Genomic DNA, 22,139 nt, shown 5'->3' on the forward strand with positions numbered 1-22,139 from the left:
TTGTTTTCTTCCGCTTCGAACGGTACTGATCGATACTTGCTTGCATCGAGTGTCGATAACCATAGTCGATTTGTACTTTCTAAGATTATTATTAGTATCAATACAGTTTACTTACATTAATATTCGGATGCTGAGCTATCTCTGTATTTGTTAGAAAAAAGTGATTTGATTTTGATCGATTGTGTGCTGGTTTTTATTGGTTTACCCAAATTACCGGAAAATGGTTTCTTGTTGTAGAATGATAAAAAATAGTTTAAAACCTTTAATATGTTATTTGTAAATTCACTAATATTTGTAGTTAGTAAACTATTGTACAGGAAAACTCTGCCAATCAAAAAGTCGACTCGCAATGAAATTCGATCGGGTTTCACGGAAAATGGTAGTTGCATCAGCGCTTCCTTTTTTCGTCGGTTTAGTTCGACAAGAAGGACGCGTTCTCTTGGCTTTTCTTGCAAAATCTTCCTCGGGTTCTGTTGGTCGGTCCCACTTGGCCTCCCTCCTCTTTCCTTTTGTCCCACTTACCTCGACCTGAGTTCGCGCCTGAGTTGCGACACAAGTTCCATCTTCCTTTTCTTCCCTTTGCCTTCCAAAATATACCGCCAACTGTGCAATCGTCACGTCTGAAATTTTTCCTTAAAAGCTCGTGCAACAGACACATTCAGTGATGTACGTAACTGTGTGTAAAATTATTTATTATTTTAACTTATCGCGTGTGGACGCTGAAACTTTTCTCATCACTCACTACGACAAGAGCAAACACAATATCCATCAAAACTAAACTAACAAACATGTTATAAATTCGTAATAACTATAATTCGTAGTAATAAAATTCTTAGTAATCTTCCAGTAAATACAATTTTTAAATGTTAAAACTATCTCCTTATTGTTGCATTAATTAGAATTAATTTGTAATTGTTACAGATTACAACGCATATTTTTTAAAGAAGCCGCAAGAAACAGCTTTTCGTTGACATCGCACAGTTCTGAAAGAATAACTTATGTAAGGGTAATTTTATTTATCCAAAAATGTATTGAATTAATTACAGTTGCTCGCGAAAGTATTCATGTAGAACGTTTATAGAAGCCTTCTATAAATATGAAATATGTATCTTGCAATTTGTACATACATACATTTTTTCACATTGCTTTTTAAATTTTATCAATATAGTCACGTTAGTCGATTCTTATTAAAACGCCAATGACGTTTCAAAACGTTTCATATAACGTACACAATATATTCATAAAAATTCTTTATTAAATGTTCAAATACTTTCACGAGCCACCGTTTATATTTCAACACTCGAAATGTATAAACCTTAGCTCCCCGATGATTTTATGATCTAGCTATACGTATAGTTTCCAGCTATAATACGGTACAACGAACGGAACGAGCCCCCCATTTCCTCGCTTCTACTACTTCCTTTCCCTGTCTTTCGTCCGCAGTTATACGTATCAAAGCGGCTTTAATTATCGTTTGGATAATTTTTAATACGATTTCGGCGAAAAGTCGCGAGTCATTCGAGCATGTATTTTCCCCCAGGTCTTTGACCCGAGCTAACCACTTAAATCACCGGTATTGGATTTGTGTCTGGCTGGGAAAATAGCACTCTTGGAAAATGAATATCTATTTTGGTTGTTGAAACGACGCAGTCGTTCGTACCAATAGTCGGACGTCAAGTGGATTTCAGGTTATTGAACCTGCTCATTGATCCTTTTCCGTACACCGACGCGCGTTTGCCATCGAGTTACCGCGAGCAGCGCCTACCACCAACACCTTTAACCCCGGATGCGATTTCGCCGACATCGGCATGGCACCAGCACGGCACACCTCGTCTCTCACCCTTTCCATACTTTATCCCTTCTTTCGATTCTCTACCAATTCGACTCGCATGAAAATTTAACCAAACGCGGCAAACATTCCATCTATCAACGATCGATAACACTTAACGATCGATAATTATCGACGGCCAAGAATTCCGAGCTTCTTGGCTTCCATATTTGTTCCTACAATACCACACATCTGCTGAATCGTCAACTCTTGATACGCACGTGTGCACACAGTTCTATGTATATCAATGCTATGTATGGTATATTCTTTATCATAGGTGTTAGGGCATTTGGAAAAAGTTAAGTAAATTTGGGTAATGGAAAAATGGAAATATTTTTTTATTTTCCTTATTTACATATCTATTTATATTGTATCGAGGCTTAGGACTGTAACATTTTTTATTTATATGTAGAAAGATCAATTTTCATTTCTTCCATCTATATTTGCCGATATTGGCCGTCGTATAAGCCTATCTTTCTTCTGAGAACACTTTTGTTAAAAAATGCCACTTACAGTCTTTGTCGTATCATTCTATAGTCTACAATCCCATGTAAGATTGGCAGCAATGTTAGGATAAGTATTAAATATATAAACCGATGATAAACGCAACAGAAAGGAAAGAGAGATTTGTGTACGTTATTCCTGGACGATTTACATATACACATATATCTGCTAGCTAGTTCTCGACAAACTGTCGCAATGCGCCGCGCCACTCGATTCACCGTGTATTCGCATTGCGAGACGGCCATCAAATAATGACCGAGCGCAAACATCGACACGCTAATGGTAAACTATTTTATACGATCATCTACTTTTCGTTAATTATACATTCATCGTCGTTGTGTGATTCCACGTTTTTGTCAATCCTTTTTTTCCTCCGATTTTTGCGAGGAAGATCGACGGTCGTGATAATTATTCTTAAGACAAAGTCTTAAGCTGCGCTTTCACTGAAGCAATAACAAGCAACTTTTTGTTGCCTGTCGTTGCTGCATGTTTCAAACACGTATCTACCCAACAAATAAATTTGCAGAAACATTGCGTTCACACCGACATTGCTGAAGTAGATATTTATTCCTAGCAATAAAAACACATTGAAGTGCCATGTATTGCCGTGATTTGTTCATTTCTATTTGATTTTTATTTTATTTTATTTCATTTTATTTTACTTTATTTTATTTTATTTCTCTTTGCTTTCGTTCGCTCCAAACGGAAATAGGCAATAAGCTGCAACTTTTGTCGCTGGATAGAATTACTACATAGAAATGTGAAGAAAAATGAAGGAACATTAAATAACAATCAGGACAACATTTTCAGGAAACGTGGAATATCAACAGGAAGTTCCTCGTTGTTGCTTCAGTAAGGACGTAGCTTCACGATCTCGTGGAACATACACGGGACGCTTGCTAGTCTTCGTATCGCTTTACATATCGCGTCTCTCGCGTTCCGTGTTCGTCCATTTGCTCGTCCATCCCTTGCTGCACATCAGTGTGCGTCGTCGCGCGTCTGTTTGTCCGTTCGTCTCTATCCCATCCCTCTCTTCCTTTGTCTGTCCGTTAACGAAAGATCCTCTTTGTGCGCTTCAACTAGTTACCGGTACAACGTGCTTCGGTGAACATTGTTTCTCATTTTGCTAACGACATACCTATGCTTCCCTGACATTTTACGTCCGCGAAGATTCGATCTCTGCGCCTCTGTGTTCTCAAACATGCAAGGAAGAGAGAGAGAGCGAGAGAGAAAGATAAACCGATTCTTCTTTGTTTCGAACGATCTGAACTCGCCTTGAAAAAGTTTGCAACTTTTTCGAACCGATCCTCGCCAACGTTTCACCGTCGGTGTTCGTTCGCTAATGCTTTTCCACTCGTAGACTACGTCTCAACGACGACGAGCATTCGCTTAGTTTATTAGCGACGATTTTAATCTCTCTACAAAAGAGAGGATAACGAGGAGGGAATAGAGCAGAAACCAAAGAAAGAGACCAAGTTAGAAAGCAGAGAACCATGCGAAAGAGGCTTTTCTTCTTTTGATGCTCCTACTTAGCGTACACGGGTCCGTGTTTCGTGTCGTACGCGTGGAAAGAGTACCCTCGAAACTGGCCGTAACGACCGGTAACCCCATCCTAAACGAAGCCTTAAAGAGGGAAGGGCAGGGTAACCGTGTAACAAGAGGCTGTGCAAAGGGGTTGAAGAGTCGCGAAACCATGGAGGGGAAGCACGAACGACGTCTACGGGCACGGCGTGACGTGGCTGTATTGTAACTCAAGACTTTTCTTGCACTCGTCTTTCTCTCATCCGTCGCGCTCCGCTCCTCTCTACATTTGCGCATAAAACTGTTTTCTACGTCTCGTTTTGCCTCCTTGTCCTCTCTCCCTTTCTTTCAACCTTTGCTTCTTCTCCTTTACCTTTAGCTCATCTCCTTTACCTCATTCTCATTGCGACGTTTTCTCACGCCTCTCTTCGCTAAAAACATGGTTTCTCTTCTTTATAGTTAGTTTCTCTATCCCTCTCTCGTTGTCCTCTTATCCCAGATTAAGCGCACACTACAAGCACAGTAAAATCGTTCCGAAGTGTTTCACCCATGTTCAGGTTTCATTTTATCGAGTCACCTATTCGTGCAATCTTCTCGGCGAAATTTCCTTTCCTAATTCCATTGGAGTGAAGATTCGAGCACCGAGACGAGTTAAAGGCAATGTTTAAGTTGCGCGCCCCCAGTCTAGACTATGCGGGAACATACACAGGGAAAATTTTGTTGACGTATCAAAGTTGGAGTCACGTATGAGTCCTTGAAGAAGAGGAACTAAAGAAGGGAGGAAAGTAGGGATAGGGCGACAGGGGATGAACCCTGCACGAAACCAGACAGTCGAGTTATGGCGATTAGAATTCTCTGCATGGATCATTTCGAGCTTATTGAGACGTGCATCTTCCGTGCAGGGTGTAGTAACGTATTTACGTACTTAATGTATGCAAATCGCGCGATTTCACATTTTGTGGAACATATGTTGTATAGAAAAAACATATTCAGCCGAAACTCGATTATACGGAACACGTTTGGACCGCTGTGCAAGCGTAGGCAGATGGAGGAAACGTTGGACTATGTCCAACCGGATGATAGTCTAGGTTTGATTAACTGCTCGACTATCAACTGTATCCGTCGTTTTCATATAATACAGATTTATGTGCTATCAGAAATTTATATATCGTGAATTTATATATATATATATATATATATATATATATATATATACATATATATATGTATATTTATATATCGTTGGTGAAAATTCTTATTGTAAGCGTAGTTTATCCTTTCTAAGCAACGGTAATGTTCATTAGCAATCGGTGTTAACGTTTCCGATTGAACTTTGCCTTTAATCTAAAGTAAGTACTTGCGTTAATATTGGTATAATCAAGTAAATGCAAGTTTGGTATAAGCGTGCTTAGCTATATCTCAAGTAGCTTTTTTTGGAGATAAAATTCATGTGAATTCATAATTTTACGATCTGTCTTTCCTATTCTTTGTGGATACATATATACTCCCTTCATAAGTATTAGGATACTTAGGGAAACTGAGATAAACTCAGAAATTATTTGGATATCATGAAAAACTTGAAGATTAATACTATTCGGTTTGAAACGTTAGATGAAGATAAACAGAAGCTCCGGATTTTATCTGAATAAAATATTCTCGTACATGTACACGATGACAATAAAAATCTCCTTATTGTATCGGATAAGATTAAATTTCTCTCATTTACATCTTCCACGTCTCTTATCATTGCTAGTCCAATTGCCAATCCCAGCGTTCACATATATATTAATTCTTTTATTATATTTCGTGTTATTTGGTTCCAAATTCCCAATCAAATTTTGATTGAATTTCTCTGCATGCTGCATTCACTGTCTTCAACGTTTTTCAATGAAATTTGGACACTACGATGACCAACATACGATTGTTAATTCATAATGCCTTTTGTAACTCTTACAAATAATGTTTGCAAATTCTTGAATGTTCACTTTATATGAATGCAAAGTTTTGATGACCAATCATTTCCTTGAATCAGCTATCACATCTTAGGTGTTCCAATATTTATCAACGTGTATATTAATTATGATATATGTATTTCTATGTAATATATTGTGCTTTCAGATCGGTTTCAAATTTGATCAATACAATCATGACAGCCGTGTTCCATTACAGTGTTAAATAAATTTCAAAGTGTTGCATGTGACACATATATATAACACAAGATTATCATAATACCAAAGAAAAGAAGGTGACGGCAAAACGAAAAGGTGACGCTTCTTTCATAACACACTGTAATAAGAATAAAAGAGTAAAAAGAGAACGATTCGAATTGAGCGTCACTGCAACTTCGATGAACGACGTCGGGAGTCGAGAGAGGCAGCGCCTCTCTTCGGGTCGCTACATACTCGGTTTAGCGTTCGGGCGTATTCGGTTTTCCCTGGTCTGGCACCAAGTTGCCAATGAGTGCCGCGAGTCGCGACGTAGCATGTAGCTTCGCGTTGCCAGTCACCGACGGAGCTTGATCGTCTACGTGCCTCTCGAAAGCAGCGAGTTTACAGTTCTGTGATCGAAAGAACAGTTTCTTCCAATCACAACTTGTATTATCTTCGACACACTCTGCGTATTGATCCGAGAATGATATTCTAACAGATGTGTCATGTAAATTTTGCCTACGTTTCCAGTAGCCACATTAAATATGTCTAAAATTGCTCCGAAAACTATATCGATCCGACGTTCGGGTGAAGTGAATACGAACGTGTAGCGTGTAGCTGTGTAGAGTTGTGTAGCGTCGTCGCGTCATTCCGCGCCACTCGCCGATTTGTTTTGACATGTGTGTGTTCTGCCATATTGGATTAACACGTCGTATTTTAAGAGCTAAATAGGCGCGAGTTTCGCGCTAAGAAGGTATGTTTATTCATTCTTTCGATCCGTATTGTCGTTCGTGTAAAGTCTTGTCAATATAAACGACCGTGTTTTCACGACGCGTCTAATTGAACAAAAACGTTGCCGAGGATAAACCTGGGTTATTGTTTCGACTTAATATAATTCCACGGTGATATCTCTCTTGGTGTCGATTATTGTGTATATGTCAGAAAATTTATATCGCGAGGTCGAAAAATGGCCGTCGCGTCCTTTCCATTTCATTTGTGCGGACCAACTATATGTATATATGGGAAATATTGGAAAAGAAATGGGAACTAGAATTATAAGTTATATGTTTATTAATGAAAATACACCTGTTAATATATAATATGTATATATATATATACGTATGTGTATATATATACAGTGTTTATATAGTGTACACATTCACAGTGTGTATCTGCTTCGAAGCAGAAACAATCCATCTATCAATATGATTACACAATGTTAATTCGTGGCCAGCTTCAAGAACATATTTACCAATAATTTCGAGTTTGCATGGACAACTGGAATGAAGACATGTTCTTTAATTAATATACTTGCGTATTCTGTCTGAAGTCGAGGAAAAATTGATTAGCCACTTTCGCGGTTCTCCGATCGATCGAGGTTCGCATAGTCGTCGCGAATCTCCTTCTCGACGAAATAACGCCAACGATATTTACTTTCGTTTGCCTTTCTAAGGTTTGAGGCTTGGCTAACTCGTACATTGATTTGTCATGTGTTGAGACAGATTTGATAGGATCAAAAACGGTGAACGGTAAGCGTTACCAGATAGATTAGATAGGGCAGGAGTTCTTCTTTTAATAGCTGTCATCATTGTGATTGCGTTGTTCGCTGTCATCGATGGGTGCGATTCTTTCAGCGTATGTAGTAGCTTACTTACGTAATCCAACTGTTAGTACGTTGGGCCGCTTGCTCATGGTGATTCATCTTTTGAATCGTCTGAGATTTTTGCGATTTTCTTTATTCCTTTCAAGTTCACGCTGCATTCACACTATGAATGAAATGGATCGTTGTAATACACATCGTGTAATACACATATGTTAGGATTTTGGATACGCCACAAAATTCATTGCAACGCAATATTTCATAGACACTCGCATAGGGACGAGATGATACAATCAAAGAGTGAGGAACAAGGAGGATTGTTTAAAGTGGCATTACCGCGTGTCTCTCCTGCGAAAAAAAGAACACGCAAACATTGAACGTGACCTGGTTTACCTAGGCTATTCTTAGGTATAGCCATTCGTTTGAAACTCCGTGTGCATATGTGTGCGTGCGCGCGCGCACGTATGAACGAATCGCAGAGAATAAAAAATAATATCAGCTGTTTCTGCATTTTCCAGTTTTTGATACAAGATCGTTGGTAATTATAGTGTCGTTAATTCGTCGTTGATTAAAAACTCGCGTTTAGTCTTGCGTTTAATCTTACATTTAATCTACACTTTGCGTCTCGACATCGGATACTCGAAGAACTCGTACATGGAATGAGTTTCTTCTTAATTAGTCAATTACTAACGGGAAAATGTCAGTACATCTTGTAAGATTAAATAATTCCGGCTGATTTGTCTTGAAAATTAAACTAGTTTTTGTTTCGACAAAATAGTCGATTGAGGTTAGGGAAAATTTCTTTGATGTTTCGTGATTCATGACGAAGAACGGTATATAGAAATGATTCTACGTCATTGATTTACCTTGAAATTTAAACGAATGCCTTTGTTTTTCACGACATAGTCGATTGAGGTTAGGAAGAATATTCATTGATCTCTCGCAACGAAGAATGGTATAAAGAGATGATTCATATATTGAAATTAATCGCTGACGGAATACTACGTTCACTTTTCTTTAACGAAATCATATTCGAACAAGGTTTAACCGTAGCATTTCATTTACGTTCCAGAGCAATACGTTTTCGGGACAACGATGGATCGTGCAACGAGAATCGCGTGGATCATTTAAGGTACGAAATCGATATCATAGGAAGAAGTTAAAGTTAGCGGCAAATCTAGTCACCGCTGGACCAGGCTAACTTCCGTTTGCTCGCACGCACATTTTTGTATACTAGGTGTATCATTAGGTTGTTAGATCACCTCGCAACCAATTGAATACAGTGTTGTCTAAGAGCGTTATGCTCGTCATAATGTATTTTAAGTAGAAAATTATGGATAAATTGAACTGCAGTGTTTTTATTCTTTATAACTGTCGTAGTTATATATAATAGGATATTACGATGCGATTGAATGAATTTTTAAAAGTCAGCATGTTATTTAATGCTAGCTTCAGATTATTTAATTTTTGCATTATAGATTAAGTCAAGAATATTCTTTAAAAATAACAGAAAAACTTAGAACGCTAATGCAATAATAAATCTATATAGTAACATACATAGTAAAGAATAAAATATATATTATTGTTACATCTTTTAATAGGTAATTTAATCCTTTCGTTTAATTGCATTCTTTGAATCATTTCCGATCCAATCGTGGCTTTCTATTCTTATCAAAGAAAAGTATGACAGAATCATCTTTGATATCCATAATGTCTAGCTTGAATTTTACGTTGAAAATTTTCTTAAAACATTGAAAGTTGCTTCGCTTCTGGCTTACTCGAACGAAAGTGAGGTTAGGAAAAAAGAATTAAGGTTAAGTTTATAGTTGGCTGAATTTATAGAAAGGCTATAATGAGCGCTGCTTCTGATTATTAATTTATCACTAATTTGTACACCTTGTGTTAATCGAAATGCCGATAGTATACATCGACGAAAGTATCCAAATATTTATAAACGGTAGCGTTGTGTGTCACAGATCACAGGACGAAAATTTCAAACACGAGATATTATTAGAATTAGCTTCCTCTTGTTGAAAGTTTGCTGCTCGTGCTTCCACTTCCTCTATTTCGTTTTATATTTCGAATACAACCTGCTGATATAGAATTCAATTTTAGTTCAATTCCTCAACTATAAATACGATACGTTTCGCTTATTACTCGACATTCGTAAACTTAAAATTCGGACAACGAACATGGACCGAATTTTTGTCGGGATAATTATCCAAATTGGCGATTGTCAACTATGGGCTTACGGACACTAATGAAATACTTGAAGTACTTGATACTAGTTGGATGCTGCTTGTGTGACATGCACTGCAAAAATTTACTGCGTATGTTTAAATTTTTACACGCAAAACATATTTTTTGGCATCACTGAAATTTAAATCCTCTGTGGTTAAACAAACATACTTTACTTGTACTCACTCACGTCAACATTTTTTAATGTTTTAGATTCTAGCTTATCAAAAAGAATCGTAAAAGATTCTGGAATTTATTAGTCTACTACACTATAAATTCAGTTTTTAAGTGAAACGTTTGAAAGGTTTCCTGGAAAAAATAAACGTTTTGCTTCGTAGAAATTCACAAGTGATTGATCCACGAAGAAATTTATTTTGATCTTAATCCTACATATGTATGAAAAGCACGACGTTGGAGACTCGCAACATACATATGTCATAGATCGTTAAATAATCCTTAAAAAATTCTCTAGCCTTAGTGTTACTTCTGTTCGAGCATCATCGAAATGGAATTGGCAGAATGCGTTGTTAGCTTGTCAACAATTCCTTAACGATGCATACTCGCGAGATACCTACGATAAAATTTCAAGATCTTTTGCATGTTACATACATAAGAAGTTTTTACAAGTATTCAAATACTTTCGATATATATATATCGAATATACATGGAGACGTATACACGGAAAGTTTATTCATCAAATGTACAAACGTCTGTGCAATATATACATATATATATATATATATGTCTGTCAAAGTAATACGTGCGGATGGAAACCCTGTCTGTTTTGGTGCACCACAAACAAACGTCATAGATACACGCATCGAATCACGGTTCGAGCGTGCAGTCTGCAGGAATCTTCGGTAGCCGCAGCGATAAACAAGCCAGAATACATGGAATCGAGTTCTGCTTACATTTAAATAAACTCGAGTGCGTATTTCCGCAGGCTAGCGTGTTAAGTTGACAAAAACTTAGGAATTGAGGGAAAGTTAATCTCATTTCATTTCCTAAAATGCTTCGAACAATTGCAAAAATTGTCGACGATCTTGCGCCGCTTCAACGATTTCTTCGATCGTATTTCTCGTTATTTGTTCGACGGAGAAACGGGTCATAATGATACAAGATGGCGGGAGAAGAAAACAGTAACAGCCTCGTTTAGATTAGTCAAGTTGCTGCAGTTCGGATAACTTTGTTCTTCGATTCTCTTCAGCAATTCGAAAATCGATTTCACCAAGGTCCATAAAAGTTTTGCAGAGTAGTATTCGTTTTAAAATTTCGAGCTAGGTTTTCAATGGGATTGAGATATGGCCGACTCCGCGCGGACTACTCTGACGAGGAAAATTTTCGCATTGAAGAAATTCAAGCAATTGAAGCGCGATTTCTCGTCTCAGTTCTATGTGCAGTATGTTAAAACATTGTAAATCTTTTGTCTTTGCCAAAATGCGAGGAAGATAGAAATATAAAAATTCGAGAATCTCGATAGCATTAAACGTACGTGGCGTTGATCGACAAAACAGTGAAACGCGGATGTTAACGCCCCCCCCCCCTCTTTCTTCTATATACATGTACAATATACATATACACCAACTTGGATGCAATAGAATATACAAGATGTGGGAACGCTGTGTCCTGCATTTCACACAGTCCCCCACCCTTTTATTCTCTCCTCAAACGAAGTTACTATTTTTCGACAAACATTTTAGTTTATGGAAATGAGAATCTTCCTGGAAATGTTAATCAACACGGGTTCATTTGTATTATAGATTGTACTTCGGTTGTAGATTTTCTATCTCTGTTGAATCTTACGTCAGTGACGATTTTAGCGTGCATGGATAATCATCGAAGAGCTACAACTAGGCAATAAAAATGATAATACGAGCTTGGGCGATACATTGCCACTCTGCATGCAGCGATGAAGAAAGGTATGGGCGCAGACCAGCTGATTTTGCAAATTTTCGTATGAATTTCCAAAATCACGATCTTTTGTTTGACTTTTTTGTCAGGTATATATAGGTAGTGATGGTGGAGAACGGTTATGACACAGATTTCTTAGAACAGTTATGAAACTTCATTCTGGATAACTCTTGCAAGGAATCGAAGTTTCTGTCTTCAAAGAAATAGTATTTAAGTTTGAATTCATTAGGTGTGCCGATGAAAATATGAGTTTGCACAAACATAAACATTCACAGTGTTTACCAATGAATTTAAATACACACTAAATATGTGACGCTATAGAGTTTTGGTCTTGAATAAGCAAACATGTTGTATATGTATACAATGACGTGATAAACTTGAATTTGTCCGATGATCCCTACTGTTTTTTGCCTGGAGGATTAACTCTGCTCCTTTCGTTGCCAGAGTTTGCCTTCGTACTTTCTCTATCGGTGCCTCTTACATAACGTTACGCTTCACCTATCTCACCGGTGCGGTGAGAGAATTAGCTGTAGCCTAAGCCATAAATAGAGAGCAGAATCTCGTTTGCAACGAACTTTGTAGAAAGTGATGGAATCGAATATTTTTCCCTCTCTATGTTGCTTTATCATTAAGGTGTGCATGTTTATACGAATTCAAATTTTTCTCATCATAGCTTACAAAAAAGTGAAATCTAAGCAAGAATTTGTTTTATTATAGTATAGGAAATGTAATGAAATATATAGAAATGTAAGGAAATACGTGGTGAAAAGGAGAACAGACATAAGACAAAGAAAGAATTACGCAAAGAAATCAGCTGCGATAAGAGAGCAAGAGACAGTGTCAAAAATAGATATACAGGGTGGTTGGTAACTGGTGGTACAAGCGGAAAGGGGGTAATTCTACGCGAAAAAAGAAGTCGAAAATATAGAATAAAAATTCTTTTTAATTTTTTTTTTTTAATTTTTCCATCGAGACAACGATCTACAGTGAGATCCGTCATAACGAGACGTGATAAAGTGCACGCGTACCGAGCGAAAATTCAAAGTCGATTTTCTCGAAAACAAAGCCTCAAACGAAAAATTTTTATTCTATATTTTCGACTTCTTTTTTCGCGTAGAATCACCCCCTTTCCGCTTGTACCACCAGTTACCAACCACCCTGTATATGTATGTATTTAGTAACAAGAAACAGGCAGATTCAGTTGTGCTTTGTATCTTAATTCTGAGAATTGTTTATGCATATTTACTACTATATATATAGGTTATTTCTTTTTAGCTCTAACAATACTAATTTCATACTAGGTTTTAAGTTTACATGTGTGTATGATACATTTATGCTAACGAGTAGAGGAAAGTAAGGGAATAAGAATGTAAAAACCAAAAATCACTTCAAGGACCGAATGAGCAAATGAGGTATCGATAAATAAATACTTTGAATATTTCATATATTTTTGCATATTACGTGCATTCAAAATTGAATAGAAATATCAAGCTTTGATCTGATTACACCACGCGTCTAGATATTCATACACGGTAATGTACATGTGAACGCCTGCGTAAACATTTCGCTTTCGTATAGTTTGCATTTAACGTTGCATGCGTTGATTGTGTAAGGTTCTCGTAATTACACGAGATTCGCTTCTGTCTTGAAGCATCGTAAAATTCTTCGTACGAAAAGCAATTGTTCACGGTAGTTGGATACAGACAGATAGATCTCCGATTCTTTTATCGAAATTATAAAATAGAAACCACTATACATATGTACGAACATAGTTGTAAGGTAGTATATACAGGGTGGTTGGTAACTGGTAGTACAAGCGGAAAGGGGGTGATTCTACGCGAAAAAAGAAGTCGAAAATATAGAATAAAAATTTTTTTTTAATTTTTTTTTTTTAAATTTTTCCATCGAGACAACGATCTACAGTGAGATCCGTTGTAACGAGACGTGATAAAGTGCACGCGTACCGAGCGAAAATTCAAAGTCGATTTTCTCGAAAACAAAGTCTCAAACGAAAAATTTTTATTCTATATTTTCGACTTCTTTTTTCGCATAGAATCACCCTCTTTCCGCTTGTACTACCAGTTACCAACCACCCTGTATATACACATACAGTATAGAATAGTAAAGTTGACATAGTCGCATTGTTCTCTTTTTCTAAATAATAAGACCATTTTATTTGCGTATTTAAAAGAAAACAACAATGCTTCAGTTTAATAGATAAATACGCTAGTAACAATAATTTAATGGATAAACATATTAGTCAAGTGAAATAATAGTGGAATTTATTTGTCGTTATATAATCCTATTAATATTATATATTAATAAAAAAAAATAGCCATTCGTAATTTTTTATAATAATATTATAGTAGAATGTTTTAGTATCTCTACATCTATTGTATTTCCATATCGATTATTCGAATAAACAAAGTTTCTGCGCAACGATATTACTATCGTACGAAATTGTCTGATTTCTGGTTGTCATGGGTGCAGCAGAGAAATGGAATCTGAATTCGATCGTGACACGGATCTCAGGGCATTGGAATCGAAACATCTTTGACACCTCTGATACATGTTTCAGAAGTACGAAGCGAGTTCAGCTAAGATAGTTATGCCTATAGCTATACCCTATGGCTATACCTATGGCTATGCATATAGGGCGAACGGTGCCATCTCGTTGCCGCTTCCACGCTGATAAAATCGATTTACGTACACAGGTACACGGGCGCCGATATTATATAATCTGTGTGTAACTACAATGTGTACGTTGGAAGGAAAGGTAGAAGGAATCGGTTGCATCGCAGAACGAGAAGCGCTCGTTCGAGGCAGATATCGATTTCCGACAGCGGCGGCTTCTCTGGTCAGAGAATTTGAACCGCTTCTCTCGGTTATTCGGTCCGCCGATTTAGCATGCAAAACGTGTTTTCGCGTGACAGCCTCCACTGGATTACCATCAGATATAGGGCGACGATATCGAGAGATTTTATTCGTTTGCCGCTTCTACAGTCACTGGTTATCGCGTGTTGCCATATTCGTTCGTCACGCTTCCATAATCAGTTACTTTTATATATTAATATATCTACCGATCTTCCAAAAGGATAATTGGAACATTAATGTTGTGTTTTCTGTTTTTTACAACGCTACGGTTGCTTGTAAACTAATTGACAGCAGTACACTTTATTAAGCACAGTATAACGAATAAAGAGAGAATGACACTATTTTGAGAAATATCCATTGCAACAACAATGGAGGCATATCACGAGGAGTAAGTTCTCACTTCTCCTTTGTTCTAATCGCCGCTAATCTAATTCTCGTTTATTTCAATTTTCCATCTTCTCTTCGTGTCTTTCTTTCGATTTTAAAATTTCATTAAATCCATATAGTTACGTAATGTGTTTCAGATACAGAGAAACTGATTAGGATCGAATGAAAAAGAAAATATCCATTTTGATATTAGGCTGAAGCATACGGTACGGTTTTTATACGAAGCAGAAATAAGATAGTATCGCAGTCGAGAAGGGAGAGAACAATCCATTAAGCGTGTCGTGTCGTATTATTCACATTATTCACATTACTCGCATTATTCGGTGAAAATCTGCGTACCCTAATTACGGTATTTATGAGACCGCTGTGAAAGCTTTATTATGAGTTACTCCAAGAAACAACTACCCAAGCGTTGTGCTTTCAAGTAAAAACGATCTAATTCGTTGTTTACGGCCGTAGAAAGCGTCGAAGAAATTTACATTTACCTGTTGTTACTCTATCAAAATTATGTAAACGACTGTATTTTCTAGTAAGTAAATTTAATTATCACAGGGTTAACAAATCTTTTCACTTCACTCGACGATTTATCGCTACAATCAGCAAGTCGAATAATACATTTAAAAGTGAAAAGAAAGAAGATAACTGTAGATAAAGTGTTCATCCAAATTAAGTTGTACGTATTTATTGTTTGTTGTACAGAAATTTTCAATGACTTTCATCTCTTAGTTTATGAGCTGTCGAATATACATGTATGTGGAGGAACGACTTTATGCACTTGCATCTCATTGGCATGGACAATTTTGTCTGATCTGACAACGATCCCATCCGGTGAAATCGAAAATTGATTGAAAGCTGCGATTGATGTAAGCAGCCAATTGAATTTTTCCCCTGCGTGATTTGCCCTGGCAAAACATTTTGAACGCGTCGCTTAGCAAGAGGCTTAGTTCAGCGAACGTGCCTGGGAGAACTTGGTTGTACTACCAACGTTCCTAACGTGTGATCAAAACAAACACGTCGAAAAGAACAACCTGATCTCGCTATCATGTTTATCTACGATTTGTTGATTTAACGCCGCCTGGACGAGCTAATCAGCGTGTAAAAGCAGGGCGCATGATTTGCATTGTAAATTTCCGCTACAAATAACGATATCTCTGTAAAGGTTAATCACGACACAAAGCATTAGAAAGAGGGAATGCGCGAAGGGGTTAAACGTTGGCGATGCGACGAAAAGTGCAAGGTTAGGTTGTGTCGACGAACAGACGGATACACACGCGGCTGGATGGACGGATAGATGGATGGGTAGGGACGAGCATACTGCTTCGAGGTTGGTCTCGTGAAATATGCAAGCTGCAATCACGTCTCTTGAATAGAAAAGGTCAGAAACAAGAGAGAAGGAGAAGGAGTAGTGGAGCAAGGGATGGATGGAGGAACTGGAGGAAGGGAGCAGACAGAATAGAGGGGAAGTGGAGGGTGCAGCGCGGAGAAGGAGAGAAAGAGAGAAGTTGCGAAGTGAAACGTTCAAAGGGTGGTGGGGAGAAGTGGGAAGAATGGCGGAGGGAGGCAGGGGATGGATGATAGCAACGTCGAGAGTAGAAGTAGAATCGTGGGCCGAGACAGATACTACCGGCAGGAAGAAAAGGGTCCTGAGAGAGGAGACGAAAGAGAGAAGGAGACCACAGGCCGAAAAAGAGAAGAGGAAAAAGCTGTGCCTACCCTCCGCGCGTTTTGAAGAGCACCACCGGTCGTAATACTGCTGAAACTGCGAGTCCCTCTTGCACTCGTTCTGCCGCGTTTGCAAAAAATTTTCATAACTAACCGATCTATCGTTCGGAATCTCTGCTTCCCCTGTCGTTCTTTTCGCCATTGTATAGGATATTTGTATATCATAATATACGGTTACTGCCATTAACGTTCCAATTAACGTCCGATTACCGACACTTCGTATCATCCCCCTGTTTGTTGTTTTGCGTATAAGGGTGCCCTCGTGTAATCGATAATATCGTCGATATTTCAAGATTTTCAATGTTGACGATATTGCAGGAGAGTACACGTTAATCACTTTAGTCGAGAACCTTGGAATATCGACGATGTACGTGGTATGCCAGCTTTATCCGGCCAGCTTTAACGTCGTCATTTATATTTTGTAAGAGAAGATAAGGGAAAAAGTGTATAATAAACGTATGCCATTGATAGAGTAGATTAAACAGATGTTTAATTTATAACATGCAAAATCTCACTTTCTCGTCTCTGTACATAACCGGTAAGATACGGAACTCTAATTTCTAGGAACAATCGTGTCTTATCTGGCTTCCGTTTCTTTCGCTCGAAACTACACGAGATCGACGAAAATTCACAGAACTGTTGTTTGTTCCAGGTCGGGGGCGATCAATGCCCGATGGCGTGGACTGGAACGCAACGCTGGAGAAATCCTGCTCCAGAGTAAGTAGAACTCTTTGTAAGACAAATGGCCGGGAATAAAGATGAAAACTTGTTTCGTGCGGCTTTTACTTTCCTTCATATTCGATAAATCAATCGCGATATTCGGATCGCCGTAACTCGAGCCTTTGTAATAATAATTTGAGAAAGCCTTCGTCTATGCAGCCTTTATTCTTCTTTCTTTAAGGTATACAGGGTGTCTCAGCTAAACGAGATCATCCAAATATCCGCCGTATCTACGAAGTTGTTAAAACACTAATGTTTGAAAATCGATGCGAAGAAACATTTCGTTTTATTTTTTCAAGAAAAATGTAATCTTCGCCTCGAACAAAAGTAATGTCCAAAATGCAGTACAGCATAATGCGAAGTTGTCATTCTCTGTATTTCCGAATTGTTCGCGCGCTAGCGCGCGCCCGTAGAAAGTACAGACAGCCAAGAAATTTCTTTCCGGAGGGAGAATCTCAGATACGCGCGAGGAATATGACTTTCGAATCTCAGAGTGTTTTACTTTTGCCAGATATCATCGTCACGGTGCAGATACCTTAAAAAATCAATGATTTTAAACGAGGCACGTGTAGGACAAAGTTTAAACTAGTAATCGTCGTACAAAGTTTTTTAAGTGGTTTTTGTTCGTTAAATTTCTTACTCGAGAAGTTCGAGGAAGCAGTCACATTTTAGCTTTTCCCGTGAGATTTCAGTTACTGAAGTTGCTCTCTGTCGTTTTACGTTGTCAATCGAGTCGAAGAAAAAGAGTGGAAGAAACAGAGAAAAGAAGTCAAAGTATCGGCTTGACATCGACATTGGCCTTCGATCGATTCGAAACGCGGAAAGAAATCTGGATGGCAAAGCGGCACGAGCAGTAATAGGCGAGTTCTTTCGACTGCGAAATCGATATGTATACTCGGTACTCTCGGCCACTCTACCTTTCAGACTCGATGAACAAGGCAGAAGGTTTCAGCCTTGTCAGACTTCGAGCTCGAGCATCTTTTATCAAAGACAGTCTCGATTGGATGCTCCGTCGTGATTCTAATTATGAATAATCGAGAAGCGCGCCTAGGGAAATTTACGTCGTAAGCGTTATTTTGCCTTGCAATTAATTGGCAACTTGTCACGTTATTGATTTTCTAAGAAACAAAAAATAACGAAATTTCGTTTTTCATCCAGCTTATTCTTACTGCATCGATCTAGCCTCTATTATCGTTAGACCGTGCATGTTTACGCAATCAGACGCAGGAAATGTAAAGATGCAGGAATATATCCCAGAAGATATGCAAAGTAAATAATTCACTATAATTGACTTCTCTGTGGGCAAAACAGATCCCTACTTTGATTCTATTTATCTATGTTTTCGAATCTATGAGATCGCGATAATTATCATCGAGGAACGCGATGCTTCTGCGTCTAACTAAACTAAAAAGAAAGGAACTGCCAAGATTTCACTTCCAGTGACACGTATAAGGAGAATAAAAGGCGAAACGGGAAATAATAATAACAAGCGATCCCATTCACGCAAATCATACATACGTAGGAAAGAACTGTTTGTTAATCTCTGAACAGATTACATCGTAATGCATTTTTCAGGGAAAAGAAATTTAACGTAAGAAAAGAAAGTGGAGAGAAGAAACGGGAGGAGAATCTCGTTAGTTTCACGGAATGTTAGATTACAGCGTATTTCGAGGGAAAAAGGTTTTAACCTAGAAGAGAAGAAGGAGAATAACATGGTGGAAGAGTGGAGGGTGTGTTTGTCTTTTCGCAATTCTATTGATAGACGGCGCCACCGCGCGGATTAATTATCAGTTATTGCTGCTGGTGCTGGTTGCGGAGAAGAAGCGAAAATGAGAATGGAAACGGGATGGAGAATATCAAGCGAGTACGAGGAACAGAGTGAAGGAGAGTAGCTGTATCGGCAGCAGACCAATTAACTACTTATAGGGCAGCTTTCATCGACTCGACAATCGGCCGGATCGATTCGGGGTGAATAACTTTTCTAGTCGCGTTCTACGTGCTGATATTGCGTAGCATCTATGACCGAGATGGATACGTATCCGCTCGTTAGGCTCCTTTCATAGCCGGTCAGTTACCGTTGTAAGTCGGTCTTGCAAATCGGCTCTGCCATTTATCGATCCGCGAAAGGTATTCTCCAGCTCGGTGAATAAATAGACAAACAACAAGGAGGAAGGAAGGGCGCAGGCAGAGGAGAAGATGATAATACGATGAGAAAACGAGCGAAGAAGATGCCAGAGGTAAAAAAAAAAAAAAAAAAGAGTAGTCTTTGATTCGAAACCGAACGGGGAAATTCTATCTACCGACTGGAACGAATGTATTCTCGTAAAAAAGAAAAAAAAAAAATAGAAAGAAGAAAAAAGAACGATGCTTCGGTATTGATATCATTTGCTTTGTTCTTATATTATAATAGGTAACGGTGGATAATTGCACTCTCGAATCGAATCGTTTAAGAATACAGACTGCGAGATATAATATCTCGGATCAATGAAAGATCTCGAATTCCTTAATACATCACATTATATTGGGTATTGAATGTTATTTTTAAATCGAAACCACTTATCTCGCAGGTTTTATTAACTGAATCCGTAGGAAATAGAAGGCAGCGTGTACAGAGCGTGCAACGACCTTTCCAAGTGTATGTGTATATGTACTTACGTTAGGTAGAGCCGATGTCACTTTATTCGATAATTGACAGCACTGAAAATCCTGTCAGACACCAGCAATTGCATTATCTTGGAAAGCTTCACAGTTAATGTTACGTCCATCCTCGGAACTCGTATATCCTTCTCACCACCGTATACGATAATTATAGGCATAGACGGCGGCTCTCTCAGGACCAGCGAACCCGCGACGTTTCGTCTTTGGAATTAATAGCATCAACATAAGAACGGTTCCATACGTTTCAACGTCACATCTCTGTAATCTATAATCAATCTACAATTTACAATCTTATATACAGGAAGCCGAATTAATATTAGGTGAAGTAAAAAGTTCTGAGCGCTTTTTCGCTTTATTTCGACGATGAAATTAACATAGTCAAGATTATTCGATTTAGATTAAATATGCGCCGTTTTGTTCGATTACTTTTGTCCATTTTGAAGGCAATTTCATAATTCCGCGGTTGAAGAAGTCCTCGTCCCTATTGGTAAAAAACTTGACCAGCTCATTTTCACAAGCCTCTCTTGAGGCCAGTTTTGTACCATCAAGAAAATTTTGCAAAAACTTAAAAAGGTGATAATCGCTTGGTGCCAGGTCTGGACTGTACGGCGGATGCGATAGAACCTCCCAGCCAAGCTCTCGGAGCTTCTGACGCGTCGTTAAAGATGTGTGCGGCCTGGCGTTGTCTTGATGGAACACAACACCTTTCCTATTGGCCAATTCTGGCCGCTTCTGGTCGATCGCCTGCTTCAGTCTGGTCAGTTGTTGACAATAGAGGTCCGAATTAAGTGTTTGCCCCGATGGGAGCAGCTCATAATGGATGATTCCCTTCCAATCCCACCAAACACACAATAAAACCTTCTTGGCCGTTAATCCACGCTTGGCGATCGTTTGGGCCGGCCCACCGCGATTGGACCACGATCTTTTTCGGCTGTTGTTCTCGTATGTGACCCATTTTTCATCGCCAGTCACCATCCGCTTCAAAAATGGGTCGATTTCGTTACGTCTCAACAAAGAATCGCAGGCATCAATTCGGTCCAAAAGGTTCTTTTGCGTCAATTCATGTGGCACCCATACGTCGAGCTTCTTCTTGAGACCAGCCTTATGCAAATGGTTCCAAACGGTTTTCTGGCTAATCTTCAGTTCCTGGGCAATGGAATAAGTGCTCACATGCCGGTCCGACTCGACGATTTCCATGATTTTATCCACATTTTCGACGATTGGCCTACCAGAGCGTGCCTCATCTTCGACGTCCATATTACCAGAACGGAATCGTTGGAACCACCGCTTTGCTGTTGCATTCGATACTGTACTGGGTCCATAAACAGCACAAATTTTTTTGGCCGCCTGCTCCGCCTTTTCACCTTGGTCGTAGTGGTACTGAAGAATGTATCGAATTTTCTCTTTTTTTATCTCCATTTTCGAACGCTGTAACACACAACTGGCTTCACCGAACACAAAACTGACAAAGAACCTTTTTGATGCGTAATATCACCTTGAAATCGGTGTATACTATGACTCGATGCGATGTGCACATCGTGAGATATGGCTCACTAAAGACATCTAGCGAAAAACGCTCAGAACTTTTTACTTAACCTAATATTCGGTCATTTCATGAAATTTCACATGATTATTTAGCTTTATCTTTAGGAAAGAATTTAACTTTATCGCGTATTTATTATTTTGGAAAAGCATGTACGTTAGGCTAAAGATCGGAATAAGATACAATGTTATTCGATTATACAAATAGCATGAAATATGATTGAATGTTGGGCGATTTAACATATTCCATGACAAAAAAGGTATAAGCGTAAGGAAAAGGTAATCTTCGAGACGAACCACAGGATAATCCGATGGAGAGTTTCACCAGTTAGGTCTGAATGCGATTAAGTCATTAGCCGACGCGTTAACGTCGTTTGCTTGGTTGCCGGAAGGGCTGCTTACGATCTTATTACATCCGACGAATTAATTGAAAGTTATTTCGCCCGAGAAATATCGATCTCGATCCTGCATACATATATTGCGTTGG

At 38.5% G+C, this 22,139-nt stretch overlaps 1 protein-coding gene across 5 annotated transcripts in view; it reads left to right on the forward strand.

Moving 5' to 3' along the window:
* Positions 1-8,537: 8,537 nt before the first annotated feature.
* Positions 8,538-22,139, forward strand: part of LOC138188074 (serine-rich adhesin for platelets) — a 52,705-nt gene continuing 39,103 nt past the window's right edge. For all 5 annotated transcript variants that reach the window (XR_011175355.1, XR_011175356.1, XM_069129503.1 and 2 more), the window contains exons 1-3: positions 8,538-8,555; positions 8,673-8,732; positions 17,385-17,449. Coding sequence is in view for 3 of the 5 variants with exons in the window: in XM_069129503.1 (XP_068985604.1) it covers positions 8,553-8,555; positions 8,673-8,732; positions 17,385-17,449 (128 nt within the window). In the remaining 2 variants the exon portion in view is untranslated. The remainder of the gene's footprint in view (positions 8,556-8,672; positions 8,733-17,384; positions 17,450-22,139) is intronic.

Source organism: Bombus flavifrons, chromosome 16 (assembly GCF_040668555.2).
Source record: "Bombus flavifrons isolate JBK064 chromosome 16, iyBomFlav1_principal, whole genome shotgun sequence".
Classification (NCBI taxonomy): domain Eukaryota; kingdom Metazoa; phylum Arthropoda; class Insecta; order Hymenoptera; family Apidae; genus Bombus; species Bombus flavifrons.